The sequence below is a fragment of the Phytophthora sojae genome (genome assembly GCF_000149755.1).
Source record: "Phytophthora sojae unplaced genomic scaffold PHYSOscaffold_6, whole genome shotgun sequence".
NCBI classification, from domain to species: domain Eukaryota; phylum Oomycota; class Peronosporomycetes; order Peronosporales; family Peronosporaceae; genus Phytophthora; species Phytophthora sojae.
In genome coordinates, this window is record NW_009258120.1 from 4283189 (window position 1) to 4300512 (window position 17324).

The 17324-nt window shown below is 55.3% G+C and overlaps 10 protein-coding genes across 10 annotated transcripts; 4 read left to right on the forward strand and 6 right to left on the reverse strand.

Moving 5' to 3' along the window:
• Positions 1-533: 533 nt before the first annotated feature.
• PHYSODRAFT_512538 (hypothetical protein) lies at positions 534-1874 on the forward strand (the record flags this gene model as incomplete). The annotated part of the gene is made up of 1 exon (XM_009533418.1): positions 534-1874. The coding sequence occupies one exon, from the start codon at positions 534-536 to the stop codon at positions 1872-1874; it is 1341 nt and encodes a 446-aa protein (XP_009531713.1).
• A 204-nt stretch (positions 1875-2078) lies between these two features.
• On the reverse strand, positions 2079-4441 carry PHYSODRAFT_347179 (hypothetical protein; the record flags this gene model as incomplete). The annotated part of the gene is made up of 1 exon (XM_009533419.1): positions 2079-4441. One exon carries the CDS (start codon positions 4439-4441, stop codon positions 2267-2269), a length of 2175 nt encoding a protein of 724 aa, XP_009531714.1. The 3' UTR covers positions 2079-2266.
• Positions 4442-4645: 204 nt separating this feature from the next.
• On the forward strand, positions 4646-5759 carry PHYSODRAFT_562624 (hypothetical protein; the record flags this gene model as incomplete). The annotated part of the gene is made up of 2 exons (XM_009533420.1): positions 4646-5642; positions 5713-5759. The coding sequence occupies 2 exons, from the start codon at positions 4646-4648 to the stop codon at positions 5757-5759; spliced, it is 1044 nt and encodes a 347-aa protein (XP_009531715.1).
• A 167-nt stretch (positions 5760-5926) lies between these two features.
• On the reverse strand, positions 5927-6534 carry PHYSODRAFT_335933 (hypothetical protein; the record flags this gene model as incomplete). Its single annotated transcript, XM_009533421.1, has 3 exons — positions 5927-6024; positions 6134-6281; positions 6316-6534. The coding sequence occupies 3 exons, from the start codon at positions 6532-6534 to the stop codon at positions 5927-5929; spliced, it is 465 nt and encodes a 154-aa protein (XP_009531716.1).
• Positions 6535-6912: 378 nt separating this feature from the next.
• PHYSODRAFT_514182 (hypothetical protein) lies at positions 6913-7380 on the reverse strand (the record flags this gene model as incomplete). The annotated part of the gene is made up of 1 exon (XM_009533422.1): positions 6913-7380. One exon carries the CDS (start codon positions 7378-7380, stop codon positions 6913-6915), a length of 468 nt encoding a protein of 155 aa, XP_009531717.1.
• Positions 7381-7821: 441 nt separating this feature from the next.
• PHYSODRAFT_433964 (hypothetical protein) lies at positions 7822-8073 on the forward strand (the record flags this gene model as incomplete). Its single annotated transcript, XM_009533423.1, has 1 exon — positions 7822-8073. A coding segment is annotated over one exon (252 nt), but the record flags the coding sequence as incomplete, so codon positions are not given.
• Positions 8074-9676: 1603 nt separating this feature from the next.
• On the forward strand, positions 9677-11419 carry PHYSODRAFT_248639 (hypothetical protein; the record flags this gene model as incomplete). Its single annotated transcript, XM_009533424.1, has 2 exons — positions 9677-9771; positions 10357-11419. 2 exons carry the CDS (start codon positions 9677-9679, stop codon positions 11417-11419), a joined length of 1158 nt encoding a protein of 385 aa, XP_009531719.1.
• Positions 11420-11721: 302 nt separating this feature from the next.
• Positions 11722-12445, reverse strand: PHYSODRAFT_433551 (hypothetical protein; the record flags this gene model as incomplete). Its single annotated transcript, XM_009533425.1, has 2 exons — positions 11722-11900; positions 11998-12445. Coding segments are annotated over 2 exons (627 nt in total), but the record flags the coding sequence as incomplete, so codon positions are not given.
• A 245-nt stretch (positions 12446-12690) lies between these two features.
• PHYSODRAFT_286774 (hypothetical protein) lies at positions 12691-13814 on the reverse strand. Its single transcript, XM_009533426.1, has 3 exons — positions 13691-13814; positions 13337-13602; positions 12691-13253 (listed from the first exon to the last, which is right to left on the reverse strand). The coding sequence occupies exons 1-3, from the start codon at positions 13785-13787 to the stop codon at positions 12891-12893; spliced, it is 726 nt and encodes a 241-aa protein (XP_009531721.1). The 5' UTR covers positions 13788-13814; the 3' UTR covers positions 12691-12890.
• Positions 13815-13982: 168 nt separating this feature from the next.
• On the reverse strand, positions 13983-15214 carry PHYSODRAFT_355070 (hypothetical protein). The gene is made up of 7 exons (XM_009533427.1): positions 15143-15214; positions 14877-15004; positions 14710-14777; positions 14605-14639; positions 14398-14511; positions 14275-14323; positions 13983-14186 (listed from the first exon to the last, which is right to left on the reverse strand). The coding sequence occupies exons 1-7, from the start codon at positions 15203-15205 to the stop codon at positions 14059-14061; spliced, it is 585 nt and encodes a 194-aa protein (XP_009531722.1). The 5' UTR covers positions 15206-15214; the 3' UTR covers positions 13983-14058.
• Positions 15215-17324: the final 2110 nt, after the last annotated feature.

The following is a 17324-nucleotide window of genomic DNA, read 5'->3' on the forward strand; positions in this document are numbered from 1 at the left end:
ATACAAACGTCAAGTGAAAAGGAGGAGCCGATCCGAATTTGCAGATACCATACGGACTATTTCGGGCACCAATTGCCAATTGGCAATTGGCAAGGAGATCTACCGGTAGACCGGGAGATGGCAAACATCATCGACGGAGAGGCTGTTGCGGTTGTGTCGTTTTGCTCAGCTTGGAGGTGACTGCAGTCTCATCAAATGCAGAGTCGTCGACTCTGGCAAAAAATAAAGCGTCACGAACAGTGTGGGGCACTTTCGAGCAGAATCAAAATTAGCGTCAAGACTGCACACTCTGACACGCCAAGATGGTGAGTGCTAAACTGGACAAAGGCGAGTGGAGTGGTAAGACGTCGAGTGATCTCCATGCAAATCGCTGCAAGAGCCCTAAAAATAAAATTCGACCCATCAAGTGATGATCTACTCTGGGGGAAACCACAGTCAAGAAACGACCTGCCTGCCACTGCTCCTCGAGCTGGTCGTCAATAGACAAGAGCGCGGAATACATAAGTCGTGAGACGCAACCTCCGGTAGCCAAGATGATGGACATGACGTCCGATAGTGCGGTCGTGCCGGAAGACACAATCCAGCGCAATCTCGAGTCGGGACGGCGATCACGCACCCCACGCAGCGGACGAGAGCCCCGGAGTGGCAATGATCATACGTGGGCCGACCCAGTCGCCCCTCCACCTCAAGCTCACATCGAGCGCGTTGAAGATGCCCCGCCAGCAAACGCGGTGGGTACCCCCGAGCGGGTTCAATCTGCTCCAAAGCAAGGGTCCGTGCGTGCAATGATCAAGCGAATGACCAGGTTGTTCCACCCGGATGACGATGATATGGACCCGGCACAGCGCAAGGCGCACTACCGTCGAGGTTCGATCCTGATTAAGCATCTGGAGGAGAAGCAGGCGACGGGCAAAGCAACGGAGACGGACATGAAGTTCTTCGAGGTGGTCAAGAAGCGGTTCGATGCGAACTTCATGGAGTCGCGGACGATTATCTCGCTCTCGGTGTTCCAAACGGGGTCTAACCCCATGGACGACCCGTTCGCAGTGATTCACATGCCGGTGGTGATCCAGCAGGGGTTCCGCCGCAAACTCTTCTCGATCTTCACGCTGCAACTGCTTGTAGTCGTGATTCTGCTCTTGCTTTTCTCGTACGTTCCAGCGATCCACAGTGCGTTCAAAGACGCCTTCTTCAACTGGCACTACGTCTTCATCATGTTTGTGGTCATGGTGCTGGCGCTGCTGTGGCTGTACCTGGTCAAGTACCGCTTCCCGCTCAATTTCATGGTTCTCGCTGTTTATACCGTCACGCAGAGCCTCTTCTTCGCCGCGTTCGACTGCTTGTTTGACACAAAGGCCAGCATCTTCATCTTCACCTTTCTATTCGGCATCATGGGGGTCACCACTGTGCTCTCCACGACGATCATCAAGCGGTCGTTCGACCCGAACATCCAACCCACGCTCATCAGCTACCCGGTAGTGCTCCTCATCTCCTTCTTCCTCGGCTTCGTAACCTCGCTCTTCATCTACTTCTTCTACATGGTGGATGTGGTCTCACCGCTGCAGTACAGTGCGTCACTGGCGGTCATGTTGCTCCTCATTATGTGGTTCGCCTACGACGCTTCTTGCATGAACGAGCGGCTCTCCCCGGACGAATACATGCAAGGAATGGTCTTCTTCTACACCGACATGGTGCTCTTCTTGCTCTTCCTGAGTATCATTTTCGTGGCATGTTTCGCGTGTGAGGGTGACTGTGCTTGCTACGGAACTGCAGATATTGTTCCGATTGGTCGAGGTGGTGGAGACGATGATGAAGGAATGGACGATGAAGACGGTGTCGAGGGTGGCGAAGGCGTGGTGGAAGAGTCTCAATAGGAAGGCACAAATTATCAACAGCAGAGTGGTGAACGGAGCAATCGGCAGTCCGATCCTTAATACGTAGATCCTTTGGACACAGGCGTTCTTAGTGCAACTAGGGATAAGCAGGTTTTCAGCCCCCAAGCTTCCTGCCAAGAAGGTGGACGAGGAATGGAGCGAGGATAGCGTATGCAACGGACGTAGCGGAGGATTATACGACCTACGAGGAAGGTTTAAGTTATCGTGCACTTGAGTGTCAACTGTAGCTCGTTTCCGGCAAAAGGTAAACAAAGCACTAGCACGCGAAGCTCATGCATAATCTACATGTATCTATCTACTTGTTTGCTTGTTTGTGTATTTTCTTGGTGAATTATGAACGTTGATCGCTAGGGCCAACCGCTTCTGTATGCTTACATCAGCTTCATCTTCTGCACGCTACCGAGCACCATGAACGCCGCTGCAACACCGAGCCCTGTCACTACCAAGCCGACGGCGAGTGTGATCCAGCCGATCCAAGCGCCCGGGTCCGGGAACGAGTAGCTGCCGATGTCCGAGGCCCACTGCGGCTCGGCCCAGATCGGCATCGACGAGTTCACCACGTCGTACAGCAGCGGTGTCGTGGTACGCGTGACTCCCGGCGAGCTGGCTTCGTGATGGTACGCGCTCTTGTCGGCACAGACACCAGGATACACGCACTCCATGCCCTTACCACCGTCGCCGCATCCTTGACTCTGTGAGCACGTGGCAGCAGCATCAGCCGTAGCATTCGGCACCATGGCAGACGCAAGGAACGCGCGCGTGAAGAACTCGTAGGCGTTCGGGAAAAGGCGCACGGCGTAGTCGTCATCCGACCAGGACTCGTTGAACAGTGACGAGTATGAGCCATCACTCTTCTTCAGCACAAGCGTAGACCGGTCGGCGTCAAGCGGGCCGGGGTACAAGGTAGCCGGCACAGAGTACGACGGCCACGCCGAGTCCGTCAGACTCAGATACTCGATCAGCGTCGTTACCATGTACTGCGAGTAGTTCTTCATGAGGTCGCAATTCCAGTCCATCGAGATGCACGACAGCATCGACTCCACCAGCCACGTATCCACCTCGATCTTGTTCATCTGTGCGGTGGTAGCGTTGCTCGAAGCAAGCGTGAACACACTCTCCGCAAGAATCTGAGCAGCCTGCACAACTGCATCCACATCCAGGACAGTAAATTCATCATGACGGCTGTTGTACGTCCTCTTGGACGTGTAGCTCTCGTCGTAACCTGCAAGCACCGCACCCACAAGGTCCCGTTGACCATATTCAGCACCATTCACAAAAGAGGTCAGCGGCGTAGGCGGGAGCGATCCAGTGCTGCCTTCTCCAACAGCGGAAGCAGCCGACGGCGCACTCAAAACGGCATCAACCAGATCGCTCGTGTCGTTCGCGTGAGGGTTGACATGCAGCGTCAAGTTGCCCGACTTCGGGAGAATGCCGACCTGGTCCACAGCAATCGCGTACGAGATGTTGGCCAGCTTCACGTTTGCAAACTCCGTGCTACTCAGCATCGGAGAGGTGCAGAAGCTCTCGCCCATGGGTGATGATGAATCGTCCACGGGATACTTGCACGCTGTTTCCGGGTCCTTCGTGAATTTCTGCAGGTCCGAGAGAAACTTGCGAGATCCCACAAAGCCAAACTTTTCGGCCTGGAACGCTGCGAACACCACTTTCTTATCGAACGCCGAGTCCGGCAGTCCCTTGAGAGCATGAGCCGCTGCCAGCAACGCCACAACTCCAGACGCCCCCGTGTTAGCTCCGGGCGCCAGCACATGGGACACCGACGTGGCGTCCATGCCCGCCATGGCCATGACGATCTCGCCCGATTTCAAGTTTCCCCTCATGGCCCAGGAGCTCTGACCTCCGATGGGGTCGCACTTGGGGCTGCGGTTGCCGTAGATGTTGGTGAAGTTGAGGCACTTGAGCGAGTTCATCTCCTCGGGGCCGAAGTAGTAGTTCATGAAGCCCTTGTACGTGGCCCCTGCCCCGTTCTTGAGGTTGATCTCGGCTCGCTTGGTGAACTCGGCGCCCGTCGAGGCGTTCTGCAGCATCACGACGGGGAACGGCAGCGACTCGGTCAGCAGGCCGTTGCCCGTCGGGTTCCACTTGGTCTTGTCACTGGCAAATGGGTTCAAAGCGCCGTCCACGGTGCCGTCTCCCTGCGGCGTGGCGGCGTCGAAGGAGCCGTTGTTGCTACCAGTCTCCGGGTACACGAAGAGGCCCCCGATGCGGTCGATGCCCGAGGAGATGGCGTCGTAGCTCAGCAGCGACTCGGCCATGACCAGCACGTACTTGGATGCCGCGTCCTGCTGCTGCGCCTGGCCGGCCACGAAGCTCTGCAGCTCGTCCGCGCTCGATATTGGGTACAGCGGCGCCATGTCGGCGGCCGAGAGGCTGCGGCAGCCCACGCTGCCCCCGGAGTGGAACAGGCGCACGCACTCGCCGCCCGTGGTAACCAGGTGCTCGGGCGCGCCCGCGGTCACGGACGCCGCGTCCGCAGACGCGAGCAGCAGCGCGGCGGGCAGCAGCGACGACAAGGCGGGGAGGCGCATTGCGGCTGATCCCAAGTTTTGAGTGCAGGAATGCGGAAACTGGCTGAAACCTAGGCTTTCGACTAGGGTATGCTTTAGACAAGGTCCTCTGGAATGTTATCCGTTTTTATCGGTATCTACCGGTGATGTGATACAAAAGTGAAAGGCTTAGACCTGACAGTATCTTTTTTATAGTCTGGACTATAATAGGGCACATTAGCCGAAATGGCGCGGCGCGAGCTGAATGTGCGCGAGCTGCTGGAGCTGGAGCGCCAGATCTACCAGGAGAGCATCGACCGCGTGCTTCAGCAACAGGAGCAGCTGCATTCCGGCGAGCACGAGGGCTTTGTGCGCCGCTGCAGGCCGTTCGAGGCCGACCGGGAGCGCGAGCTGCAGGTGGCGCAGGCCCAGTACCAGTTCTCGCTCAGTGACGCGTTGAGTTTGCGGGACTTCGACCTGCAGCAGGCCGACGACGTGTTCCGCGCTGAGCGGCTGCAACTTAAGCGGAAGCTGCTGGAGAGGGTGCGGCGACGGCGACTGAGGGTCGAGAAGCGGCTGAAGGCGCTGGACGAGAAGCCCACCAACGTCACCAGCAACTCAAAGAGGACAAAAGTTGGAGCTATTGTTGCTGCGTCCAGGCTGGAGGGACAGCTGCAGCCACAGGAGCTGGAGACGCAGCTACGACGAGCGCAGCGGCGCACCAGGAAGAGCTTCAACTTCCGACATTTGGCCGGTGGAGTGCTGCCCACGCCGCAGCGGATTGTGGAGGATGTCGTGAAGGAATGTCAAAAGTTGCAGCGCAATCGAGAGCAGCAAGAAGCGGCGACAATGGCGGCGGAGGAAGGGGCAGCAACGCAAATGCAGGTGGCAGTTGGTGAAGATGGACAGAAGATCGTGTGTCGAGGTGGAAATGGACAAGAGACGTTCGCTGTGGGGGACGCAGTGGTGCTCATCTCGCAGTTAACGGAGGAGGATTTCCACGGATTCGTGTCGGTTATCACGCCTGAAGAGGTGAAACTGGTGCTGGTGTGTGGGTCCCACGTACGTGTGACGCTTACTCGGCTACGCAGTGGACAGTGTACGCTTGAGAGGCAGGCAATTGGAAAACCGGAAAAGAGGCGAGGAGATATTTATGCGAATGGATCGACGCCAGGCGCTACTAGCCTGGAAGCGCTGATACGTGATCCCCCAGACGTCCGTCGCCGTGCCGCCGCCGTTATGAGTACTTATCCTATTCAAGTGTGTTTAGTTGCAAGCTGGAAGCTAATATTTTGTTGCGTTTGCATGCTCAGACCGACTCAAGCGAAAGACAACGATCGATATTCGACGTGGCTTCTGAAAATCGTGTTTAAGAGCCTTATCTGCGTGCCATTAAGGGATCGCTCGTCAGATAGCAAGATAGCACTACTGTCCCTCTTCTTCGCGTTGAATCACCTCATCGATGACACTGCCCAGCTCCCCCAGGTTGACAGCGATCACGTTGTTCGCCTCGGCTTCAAGCCTCCGTCACATCGGCGACATCAGGATGTTGAGCGCCGCCAAGGATGCCTTCTGCTTGTCGGGGGTGCCGCCGACATGGACGAGGATCTCGTGGATGATCCTCCCTGCTGCCACGTTGTATAGAACAATATTCAAAAATATTAATTAATTCTAATAAAATTATCAAAAATCACTCAAAATCATTATGCCCGTCATGTTTGTCCAGCCACTCACGAAACTCCGCACGAGTTATCGACTCGAAAACAACCACAGGCCGGCATTTTTCAGCGTCGTCCTCGTTGCTGACAGCCCGAAGGTTCTCAGGGTTCCCCACGCGGCACCTCTCCAACGCTGATCGTCGAAGTCGCAACGCCTCCACCTTCTCCATCCACCGCAACAAGCGACGCGGCACTCACAGCGATGGACCGGACGGCTCTGGAATGCTCAGCCAACAGCGCGGGTATCGCCGCCACACCATGGAACAGGGCCCGAAGCGGGAACGAAACGAACTCCCCCTGGCCAGCAACGAAGTCCATCTCGATGGTATCAGCGTTGCGCTGCATGAGGATGATGCGGCGACGAGTCCTGTATACCTTGACGCCGATCGCCACTTGGACTGCGGTGCTGGAACTCATTCAGCGCTTCAACTTGAGGACCAGGCCGTCCCACGACTAAGTATCAATCAGTCCAATGCTTGGCTTGACATTTCAATCAGTCGAATACTCTCGCTTGATTACGATAAGAAGCATCCGTCTCCGACGTATCTACGCGAAATCCCTCACCACCGGAAAGATAAAGCGTAGAGACGTGGGAAGTCAAGGACAACAATGCTTCGGAGGGCAATAAGTTTGCAACTGTGTTACTAGTAATTGAACAGCTTGAGCAAGTACTGTATGCTTTTCGACTTTGACCTGTCTTCCGTCCACGGGGGCCAAGCTCGCCCTCATGAAGCGCCGATGTATCAGTCACTCATTTCGGCGGCGACAAGACTGTTGCTATCCTATAGAACCGTCTTAGCTCGAGGCCGTCTGCTTGCGCTTGTAGTCCGAGATGGCGGCCTTGATGGCGTCCTCGGCCAGCATGCTGCAGTGCAGCTTGACGGGCGGCAGCTTTAGGTGCGCCGCGATGTCCGTGTTCTTGATCTTGAGGCACTCGTCCACGCTCCTGCCCTTGAGCCACTCGGTGGCCACGGACGAGGACGCGATGGCCGAACCGCAGCCGAACGTCTTGAACTTCGAGTCCACGATGGTGCCGTGCTCGTCCACCTGGATCTGCAGCTTCATGACGTCGCCGCAGGCGGGCGCGCCCACGAGGCCCGTGCCCACGTCCTTGGCGCTCTTGTCCATGGCGCCCACGTTGCGCGGGTTCTCGTAGTGGTCGATGACGTTCTCGTGGTACAGGCGCGTCTGCTGCACGAAGGCGGGGGACGTGCCGTTGCGCGCGGCGGCGGAGAAGCGCTTGAGGGCCGAGCGAGCGAGCATCGTGGGGCTGTTGAAGGCTGAAAGCGGAGTGACCTCCTGGAGCGGCACCACTACACTGTTGGGCTGTTTCGTGCACCAGTTTCGGTAGGGTTATTCAAGAGTTTTAATCGTACTTAGCAGAGAAACGTAATGTTTGTCTCTATGGGCTATCCCCCGGTTCGCTACGTAGCTGGAGATGGAGACGAAAACCAAAAGTGTGACCGGATTGGTCAAAAGTAGGTAGCACACAACAAGACAACTAGAGATGGCACTGTGAATTCGTCTCCAGCTCTTTGAGGTGGAGAGGGGCGGATCTACCTAGAGATTTACAGGGCCAGGCACAACATGGGAGACGAAGATGCAATTGTCCTCGCTGTGGCTTTGTATGCAGACAGTTGTGAACCAGGATCTCCTGCTGGCAAGAAGAACTGTTTTACCGTCACCACTCTGCGCTTCGAGTCGATGCTTCAATCATCAGCCTATTCAAGCTGGTTCGAGACCAATCTGCGCTGTACGAGATCCACCTTCTTCCGTATAGCTAGCTTTCTACAAGAGCATGGGGTCGCTTTTGCGCAAGCTAAGGTCAAGAAGCATTCCTACGAAAAGAAGGTGGCAGCGGCGCTGTATTTCCTGGGCTCAGCGGGTGGATATCGCGAGGTGGGAGCTGCAATGGGCATGGCTAGAAGCTACGTCATGGAGATCACTACGGAGGTAGACGTTAGAAGCTCCTTTCAGACGAGACTTGCCTCGGCCCTGTGCTGCTTGCGGTGCGGCCGAGGCTTGCAGACGCTCGAGCATGCGAGATGGAGCGGGAGTAGGCTCTGGCGTAGCAGACATCGCCACTGATACTTGAGGTAGCGGAACAAATGTGGACGCAGTCTCGGCGCCTTCTAGCAGCAGACCTTCATCACCGGCAAATGGTGTCAGCGAGACGAGGGGCTCGGACGCTGGCGTTTCGTCATGACGTGCGGGGGGCGCAGGAACCGAAGAGCCTTGAGCAGCGGCATGTGCCGCACGCGTGGCCGCACTGGTGAGGAGTCGGCATTTTCTCAAGTGGGGAGGAGAGCCATACCATATCTGTCCTGTGATTGGCTTAAAATTTGTCTGGAGATGGATACATAGCGAACGAGCTGTAGGTGGAGATCAAGCACCATCTCCATCTCAAGTACAACGCGAACAGGCTCTAATAAAGGGCTGATGAATTTGCACGAAAGTACTTTCGTGCACTTTCGAGCACTGCACGAAACAGCCCTAGACACCACGTCCGACCGTTGGTGTGGCGCACACATTATTCCGAGGACTGGCCAATGGGAAGAGAGCGATCAGATGGCGAGCTTCAACTGCTTCAACTTTGGCCTGGTTTAACAGGGCTCCACCGAAAGCAGGCCCTGCTGTCGGACGCATGCTCAGCAATGGTTGTACCTATAGCTGAGCTCGCAGCAATTAATAGTGTAAGAGCCACGAAGCAGGTGGTCTCTTGTGATTGCAAGGTGAGCTGCTGGTCAAGTCGCAAGTCGCTCTCGGTGCGTGAGGACGATTAAGTGCTGGAAATGGTACTGGTACGATCGGCAATGCGGTGCACTTGCAGAGCTCCGTAAGACCACATAACGTACTCTACAATACATGGACTAGAAAATCGCCACGTTAACTTACTGTAGCATTCAATTTCTGCTTGGAGGGCAACTCTAACCGTCAAAACTTCAGAAATGGAATGGACGGTACGTACCGGAAACCTCAGATTCCGTGGTGCTCTCAACTTTAGAGACCAAAAGCATATTAGAGCACGAACTCCCAGCTTGCGCGTATGTTCCACCTGCCAGGCGCATGCGGATAAGGCGTATGGCTGGATTGCAGCCATGCGAATGGAGTCTAGCCTTGGACAGCCTGGACACCCTATACATGTAAACCGTTCTCGCATAAAATGCCAAGTACGTATCACGATTGGGTGTTATGCGCTAGCTTTTACTTTGTGTGAAGCAAGCTGTCGAGTATCCTACATGAACACTGCCAATTTATCCGGCAAATTTTCAACTCAAAGATGAGTTTTCATCGAAGCACGTATGTATCCTATAGGCAAAACCGCTTCATTCATAAGCTACATGTAGCTTGGTCGCCACTGCGCATTCCTTTTCGTATTCTTGCTCCGCTCCGTAGGCGACATTAAAACGGGCAAGTCGAGGCGGGTCCGTGTCTGCAGCGCCCTCCGTACATGGCTCCACATATCAGGACACGTGCCAGTTGACGTGCACCTCCGCCAAGACTGAAGCAGTTCCGCGCGTCCAGCAATACTGAAGTTCGTGGGCATTGGCACACCGCAATGAGTGCAGCTTCTACACCCGTTGAAGTCCTTCCTGCTTGGATTTCTCTCCACCTTCTCACCGTGGTGCGGTGCCTCAGTGGTTCAGCCACACCGTACGTCGAGCAAGGCAGGGCTCGTTCATCACATCGAACGGCAGCGGCGGACTGCAAGGCGCCCAACAGTTTGGCGAGTCAAAGGCGTGACTCAAAGGCAAAGTTGCACCGAATCACGAAGGGCGGCACAATACAAAAGTCCCGCTCGTTTAATCAAATCGGATAGGTCGGGTGTATCAGATATAGCAATTTTGTTTCAACAGTAAGCCACTAACATTCCTTCCCAATACAATTTTATGTACCCAAATGATTTCAACAGGGCTTAAGATTATAGACGTTTCCGATATACCGGCTGGCGCTCTTTCTGGTTTCAGTCGCACGTCGAGCCGCTCGACTCGAGCGTGGCCCACATGGCAGGTCACGTGCATGGCGTCCACCGAGGAGCTCACGAACAATGCGCCAGTTGGCAACTTTGGGCGGAGACTCCCCACTCCATTCTACGCACGCCCTCGTCGAGGCGAGAGACAGGAAAGTCCGCGGGAAGAGCGAAAAGGCCTGCCAGCAGCACAACGTCAAGAGCTGCGAAGCCGCTTTGTAGCTCGCCTTCATCTCTCTGGTCTGAGCCTCCTTGGCTGGTCTTGGCAGTCGAGAACATTCGTCCGTGGGCAGGAAGCGAGCAGTGTTGCGGATGTGCGTGTACTTGGCGCCGCGATGGCGGCGACGGTCGCTGCTGGCGACGCTGATGTTGGCACTTACGTTGCTGCTGACGGCGGACGCCGCCCGGGCGCTGCGTACTAGCAGTGTCGAGACGCAGCATCAAGCAGGGAGCACTACAGGCTCCGGGTCCGCTGCAGTGAACGAGGTCCAGGTCGGTGATGTGGACGCGGGAGTCGTCACGACGGACACGACGCAGAGCAGCACCACGTTCACCAAGAAGACGTGGGGTGCAGGCAGCCACAGCGACGCCAGCAAAAAGTCCGTCTCCTTTTCCAGTTTGGTGCAGACAACGGCGACCGTGGCTCCGTCTGGAGAGCGGAGTATCGAGGAGCCCAAGTCGGCGTCGGGCTCGATGGACAACGAAGTCGGAACACCGAGCGCGACCACCAAAGCCAAGGGCACGACGAGTGCCAAGCAGGACGATGATGACAGCGATGAATCATTTGACCTCCAGTCAGATGACGACAGTGCCGATAGCGGCTCGGACAGCGAGAACCACGACAAGACTACCGGCAAGACAGGTACCAGCAACAAGTCGACACCGGCGCCAACGCCGACACCAACCCCAACGCCGACTTCAGCCTCACAGCAGACGACGTACCCTCCTCAACCTACGCATCCTGGGTCTATTGACGCCAAGACGCTCTCCTGGTCAGAGCCGACGATGTACCCCCAGACTACCCAACCGGTGTCTAACGTTATTGCCACCACCACGCCGTCGACAGGGTCCTCCGCCTCTGGCAGTGCGAGTGGGCAACCCGTACAGGGTCAGTCGTACCAGGTATCAGGCTCTGCCAAGAGCGCCGAGGCCTTCGAGAAGAGCACCAAATCGGCTGCGTCGACGACTGACAGCAGGTCTTTGGACGAGACGCTGGTGGTCGTCATCGTCGGTGTCGTCGGTGCAATCGGCGCGTTGCTGATGTTCGTGTCTCGCAAGGTCTTGCAGGAAACCGGAGACGACGAGGACATGGCGGACTCCAGCTTCTTCTAAGCAAGGGTGGAGGCCCTATCTGTAAAAAGTTTTACTGCGTCGGTAGTGTGATTTAAACGGAGGTAGGAGCAAGCTACTGCAGCCTCGCCGCCAAGCACTAGGCAACCAAAGCGCAATGCAGCAGAGGGAGCAACAAGAAGCTATACATCAATATAGACATAACGCACGCGCCCACGAGCGCGGTTTTCTCTTGTTGATCTGCTCGGCCTCAACACCTCTACCAGATCCTAAAAGGCTTGAGCGGAGCCCATTCTTCCTCCCTAACTGATCTACGCCGTCTTGGCCTTGGTCTTGGAGTACGCGCGGTTGCGCTGCGTGAGCATGTGGCCGTACATGACGGGGAGGCCGGGGATGTACACGAGCAGCACGAGGATGACCACCACGTAGAGCGAGATGGAGATGTTGTGCGTGTTGGGCAGCTGGATGGCGTACGCGCCCGTGGACAGGAAGCTCAGGCTGCTCACCATGCACAACACCTCGCCTATAGAAACACATCACAACATTGCACAGCGTAACGTACTTGCATAGCACAGCATAGCAACGGCAAATAGCCAGCCACGGTGGACAGACGCACGTACCGAGAACGCCCGACGGGTAGAGCACCATGAAGAGGTGGTAGCGCAGGAAGAAGAGGAAGCCGGGCACCGCATTGTACAGGTTGAGCGCGTAGAACGAGTAGCGCGGCACCTCCACGAGCCCCCAGCTGGCCACCATGAGCGGGAAGCCGAACTGGTAGCGCGACACGGGGCACAGCACGTTGATGGCCCACACGAGCCATAGGCGCGAGCTCACCTGCATGAGCGTGGAGCCCAGCGGCGAGCGCACGAAGCCCACGGCGGCGTGCACGATCTCCATCACGGCCATGGTCTGCACCACCTTGAGGGGCAGCGACACCACGTCCCACGTGCTCTGGGCCACCTGACTCCAGTCCTGGCCAGCCTCATGCGCCTGCAGCACCGTGGTTACGGTCAGGTACAGCACGTAGGCCCAGCCGGCGCACGAGGCGCCGTTGAAGGCCAGCAGGTACAGGTTGAGCAGCGCGTTCTTGGCCATCGTCGCGAATGATACACTGACGATGACGCAGGCCAAGATCTGCGGCTGACACGCATGGACCGGTATGTGGTGTGCGTCACACTATTCTGCATCAGCCTCGTTTGATTGGCCACGGAAGGGTGCCGGTAACTAACTGGCATACTTTACGCAGGATACTTGACCTGGTTACCGATCTTCGACCGCGACGGTATTGACGTTGACGCAATGGCTTCAGAGCATCCAAGGATCATGCAAGACACCACAGTATATTCATGCAGCTCTTGGTGTGAGGTGCTCGTTCACTTGCAGGCAACCAATTGCCTGCAAGATCCCGAGCCTAGCAAGCCGCAGCATCTGAACGCAGCGTATCTAGCGCGGAACCGAGCTTGGGCTTGCTCTACTGTCCGCCATCAGGAGTGGCAACGCAAACGGTAGCGATCTAGTTCTCGCCGAGGGCCGTGTGGATCTGGGCCGTGACCTGGCTCATGTCCGTGTGGGCGTTGACGTCCGCCAGCTTACCCTGCTTGCGGTAGAAGTCGATCACAGGCTGGGTCTGCTTGTGGAAGGCCTGGAGACGCGAGCCGAGCGTGGCCTCGTTGTCGTCCTTGCGCTGGATCAGGGGCTCGCCCGTGATGTCGTCCTTGCCGGCCACCTTAGGCGGGGCGAACTTGACGTGGTAGCTGCGGCCGCTGGCCGGGTGCACGCGGCGGCCGGCAATGCGCTCCACCAGCACCTCGTCCGGCACGTTGAAGTTGATGACGGCGTCCACCGACGTGTTCACCTCGGCGAGCATCTCGTCCAGCTGCATATCAAAGGAGCAAGAGGAGCAAAGCGTCAGTCCACTGGTGTCTGCCCCGTTATTGCGAAGCTTGTCTCATTGCGCACCTTCTTGGCCTGCACGACCGTGCGCGGGAAGCCGTCAAGGATGAAGCCGCGACGACACTCGGGGCTCTTGATGGCGTCCTTGATGATGCCGACCACGATCTCGTCGGTCACGAGGGCGCCCGACTCCATGGCGGCCTTGGCCTTCTTGCCCATCTCGGTGCCGGCGGCCACGGCGGCGCGCAGGATGTCACCGGTGGCCAGGTGGCACAGGCAGTACTCGTCCTTCACCAGGGGTGACTGCGTGCCCTTGCCGCAGCCAGGGGGTCCTGTAACAGAACAAAAGGCGGCGCGTCGGTGCCGAGTCCACAAGATCCGCTCGCTGTTTAACGCGGTATTGCTGCGGTTATGCCGTACCGATGAAGATGGTGCGGCGCTCCTTCTTGCTGGCGCACTCAATGCGCTTCTGCAGCTCCGCGAGCAGCGAGGCGGTGGGGACGCCGGCGAGGGTCATGATGGCACAAGGAGAGGACGGTCGACACTAACGGGGAGGAATCGGAACTGACGGCACAGCGGCCACGTCGATTCGGTTTTGTACCGGTTTTGAGTAGTAGCTTCGATTAAGTGCGACTAAGATCTCCCGTAATTACGCGTGTTTTTTACATGTTGAAGTTGACCATCACTCCGCTATACTTGCGGTTTGTAAAGTGAAGACGTGTGAATGCTCACTGCCTGCAACGACATGCTGCGCCTTCAACTATTAGCGGCACTGGCTCGAGGCAGCCTTACTTCTTCTCCTTGCCGAGGCGCGCGTCGCGCTGCGTGGTCAGCTCCTCCACCCAGGACTGGACCAGCGGCGTGCGGAACTTGCCCTTGGTGCTCTGGAAGAAGTCGTCCAGAGGGACGTTGTGGGCTGCAAGCGTCAGTCGCACAAACCAGAGTGAGCTACATCGACTAACAAGTAACATGGTGTTGGAGATGCTTCGTAGCAGGTCACGCACCTCGCTCGTAGTCGTCCGCTTGGAGGATCATCTCGAACTTGTCGAAGTCCTGCAGAGCAGCCGTTCATCGGTATGTTAGCAAGCTGCAAGAGCGATGGACCTGCTCTATAAGACAAGGTGTACCTTGACGATCTTGGCCTCCTCGGTGGATCCAGCCTCGTACTCGTTCCAGAGCGATCGGATCTCAGCGGCGGACGGGGTGTCCCCCAAAGTGTTGCAGATCTCGTCCAGCGCCTCCTGTATCACCAAAGTATAAGAGATCGAAGCAAACACACCGTCAGCCAAACCGTTTTCCAAGATTGCATATCACTACAAACCACTACAACATACCTTTTCCATGCGGTGCTTGTCCTCCTCGGCGACTCCTGCTCGGTAGCAACACAGGGCGTATCAAACCCAGATCCATCGTCCACCCCAATAACCGCAGCGACCTACCGTCGTGAGGTGTGATGTCACCCACCAGCGACTCCGCCAAGTCGTGCACAATGGCCATCTTAATGCACCTAACAACCGTAACACAAGCCAAACAACTTAGCACTGCCGCCTCCTCCTTACTATGCAAACGAATGGCCAGGGATGAACGACAGTCTCCGATCACGTACTTGGGGCGGTTCACGGTCTCATTGGCGTCGTCCAGCAGCATGCAGCACATGCTCATGCGGTACATGTGGTCGGCCACAGACTCGGGCAGCGCCACCTTGTTGTTCACCCATCCAGTGCGCTTGAGCGTCTGCCAGCAAAGACAAATACGGGTTAACGTTAGCGTTGCTAGACCTCGAACACCCGCCGCCACAGAATTTTCCAGAGCGGTTCCTTCACGCAGCAGATACAAGAGACATAAAGCTATACAGAGACACATTCAACGCACTTTGAGGCGGCCGCATAGTCGCAAGAACTCGATGGCGCTCAGCGCCTTCGCTCCCGTCGCCATGCTACTTCTCTGCCATGAAAGTATAGTTAGTTAGGTTTTTTGTGTACCACACAACGAATGTCGTTAGTCATTTGACGTTGGTTAGGGCTACAATTGGTTTTTGTCCAATAATAGCACACTTGATTAGAAAAACCTCGTTGATTTTGAAGCGAGATTTCTCGCTTATCAGGCCTTTCGAGGCCTTATCATGAAGCTTAGAGGCAGGCGCTAACGCCTGATTTTTGCTGCCCATTATCTGTGAGAACTGAAGGAGGCACAACGCTTTTTCTGCCAGCAATTTTAGTCCTCCGTAGTTTTTTTTCGTAATTCTATCAAAAATTAGCGATAATTCATCGAAATTTCAGGATGCAGATGTCGGGTCTCCCGCTGCAGGTAGCGAATCGAGGATTGATGTCATGAGTGTCTTCCATCTTGTCTTGTCCAGTGCTAGTTGTCGAAGTTCGTCAAGATCGCGCGCGCAGCGCAGCGCAGTCGGTGTCCGGACTGGGTGTCATTTATAGAGGTGTGACTCCGTCCTTTTTTCTAACCGTAATTTACCGACGAGCACTGCTCTGCACCTTCCTGACCCCCAGCTGCTGAAAACGTCGACACCACTGCTAAGTACAGTAGCACCAGGTGCGAAAGAGGTCTCATCCACAACTCCGAGCACCGCACACAGCAACAATGGGATCACGTACACTCCACGACAAAAAGATATGGACACCTCCAAAAGTGGCTGTAACTTCGTCATTTTTTATCGTTTTAAAGTGCGGTTTGGACTAGAGTTGCAGAACACGCTGGTAAAGATCTGCACGCTGCTAACACGCGCGCTTTTGCGCTTCATCAGGTAGCTCACATACAAATCACTGGTTCTGCCCAGGTGACAAAACTTATGGACAGCTAATCCCCATACAAAATCCTATATTAACCAAAACCCCTTACAAATGATACGAACTTGGACTTTGTATGGGGAGACAAAGCAACCCATGATTTCTCCACTCTACCTGGATCAGCTGTCCATAAGTTTTGTCACCTGGGCAGAACCAGTGATTTGTATGTGAGCTACCTGATGAAGCGCAAAAGCGCGCGTGTTAGCAGCGTGCAGATCTTTACCAGCGTGTTCTGCAACTCTAGTCCAAACCGCACCTTAAAACGATAAAAAATGACAAAGTTACAGCCACTTTTGGTGGTGTCCATATCTTTTTGTCGTGGAGGGGGATAGCTTAGAGCCAGCATCATTTTTAGTCAGACCATCAGTTTAATACATTCGGTACTTTTTAATATGAACTAGAGTATCCAAAATATCATGGTATTACCGGTATAAAGCAGCGAAGCGCGATCGATGATTTTAACGGGGTTGGAATAAAACTTAAGCAAAAAATGCGCGGTTTAATTCACACGCAACATACTGTGCGAACTTCGGCGCTGTGCGACGTTGGCTAAACGGAGTGCGCACGGCGCGACAGTAGTGTATGTAGTGTTCTGGACGTCGCATCATATTGAGCTGCAGTAGGTACAGAAGAAACATTCATTGATAGACGGACAAGCCACCTTCGTGGCCATTCTGGTGCACTTTAACCCTAAATGTGCCCGATTAGATGGGCGTGATGTTTGCTGCAGCAAGAACCTAACTAGAGCAATATGAACGCATAACAAAGCGAAATTAGCTTCATAACTGCGGTGACGTGTAAACTGCTCGTTCGTAAATAGAGATATCTTAACAGGTGCGGTTCGCGAAAAAGTCTCGTTGGATGACATCATACTGAGTTGCAACAACTCACGCACCATGGAGTAGACCTTGACAGTTTTTCTTCCTGGTCGTGGGGCGAGCAGAAAAAAGTTAATAACAGAAATAGCGATAACAACATCAGTAGCAAAGCTATTATTTAATAGCGGTTGCAGTAGCGGTGGCATTGACAGTAGGGCAGTTGCAGTGGTAGCGGGCAGTGATCTTGACGCAGGCGAACAATTCCAATAGCATTTTACTGAATAAGAAATATTAATACTTCGTATTGATATTACTTACGCAGCAATGCAAGTCACATATACTATTTAGAAAAAAAGAGAGTGATATACAAAGCCTAGACGACCGATAAGAAGTTAAGATCATCGGTAATGCTTGTGGGGACGGCGATGTTCA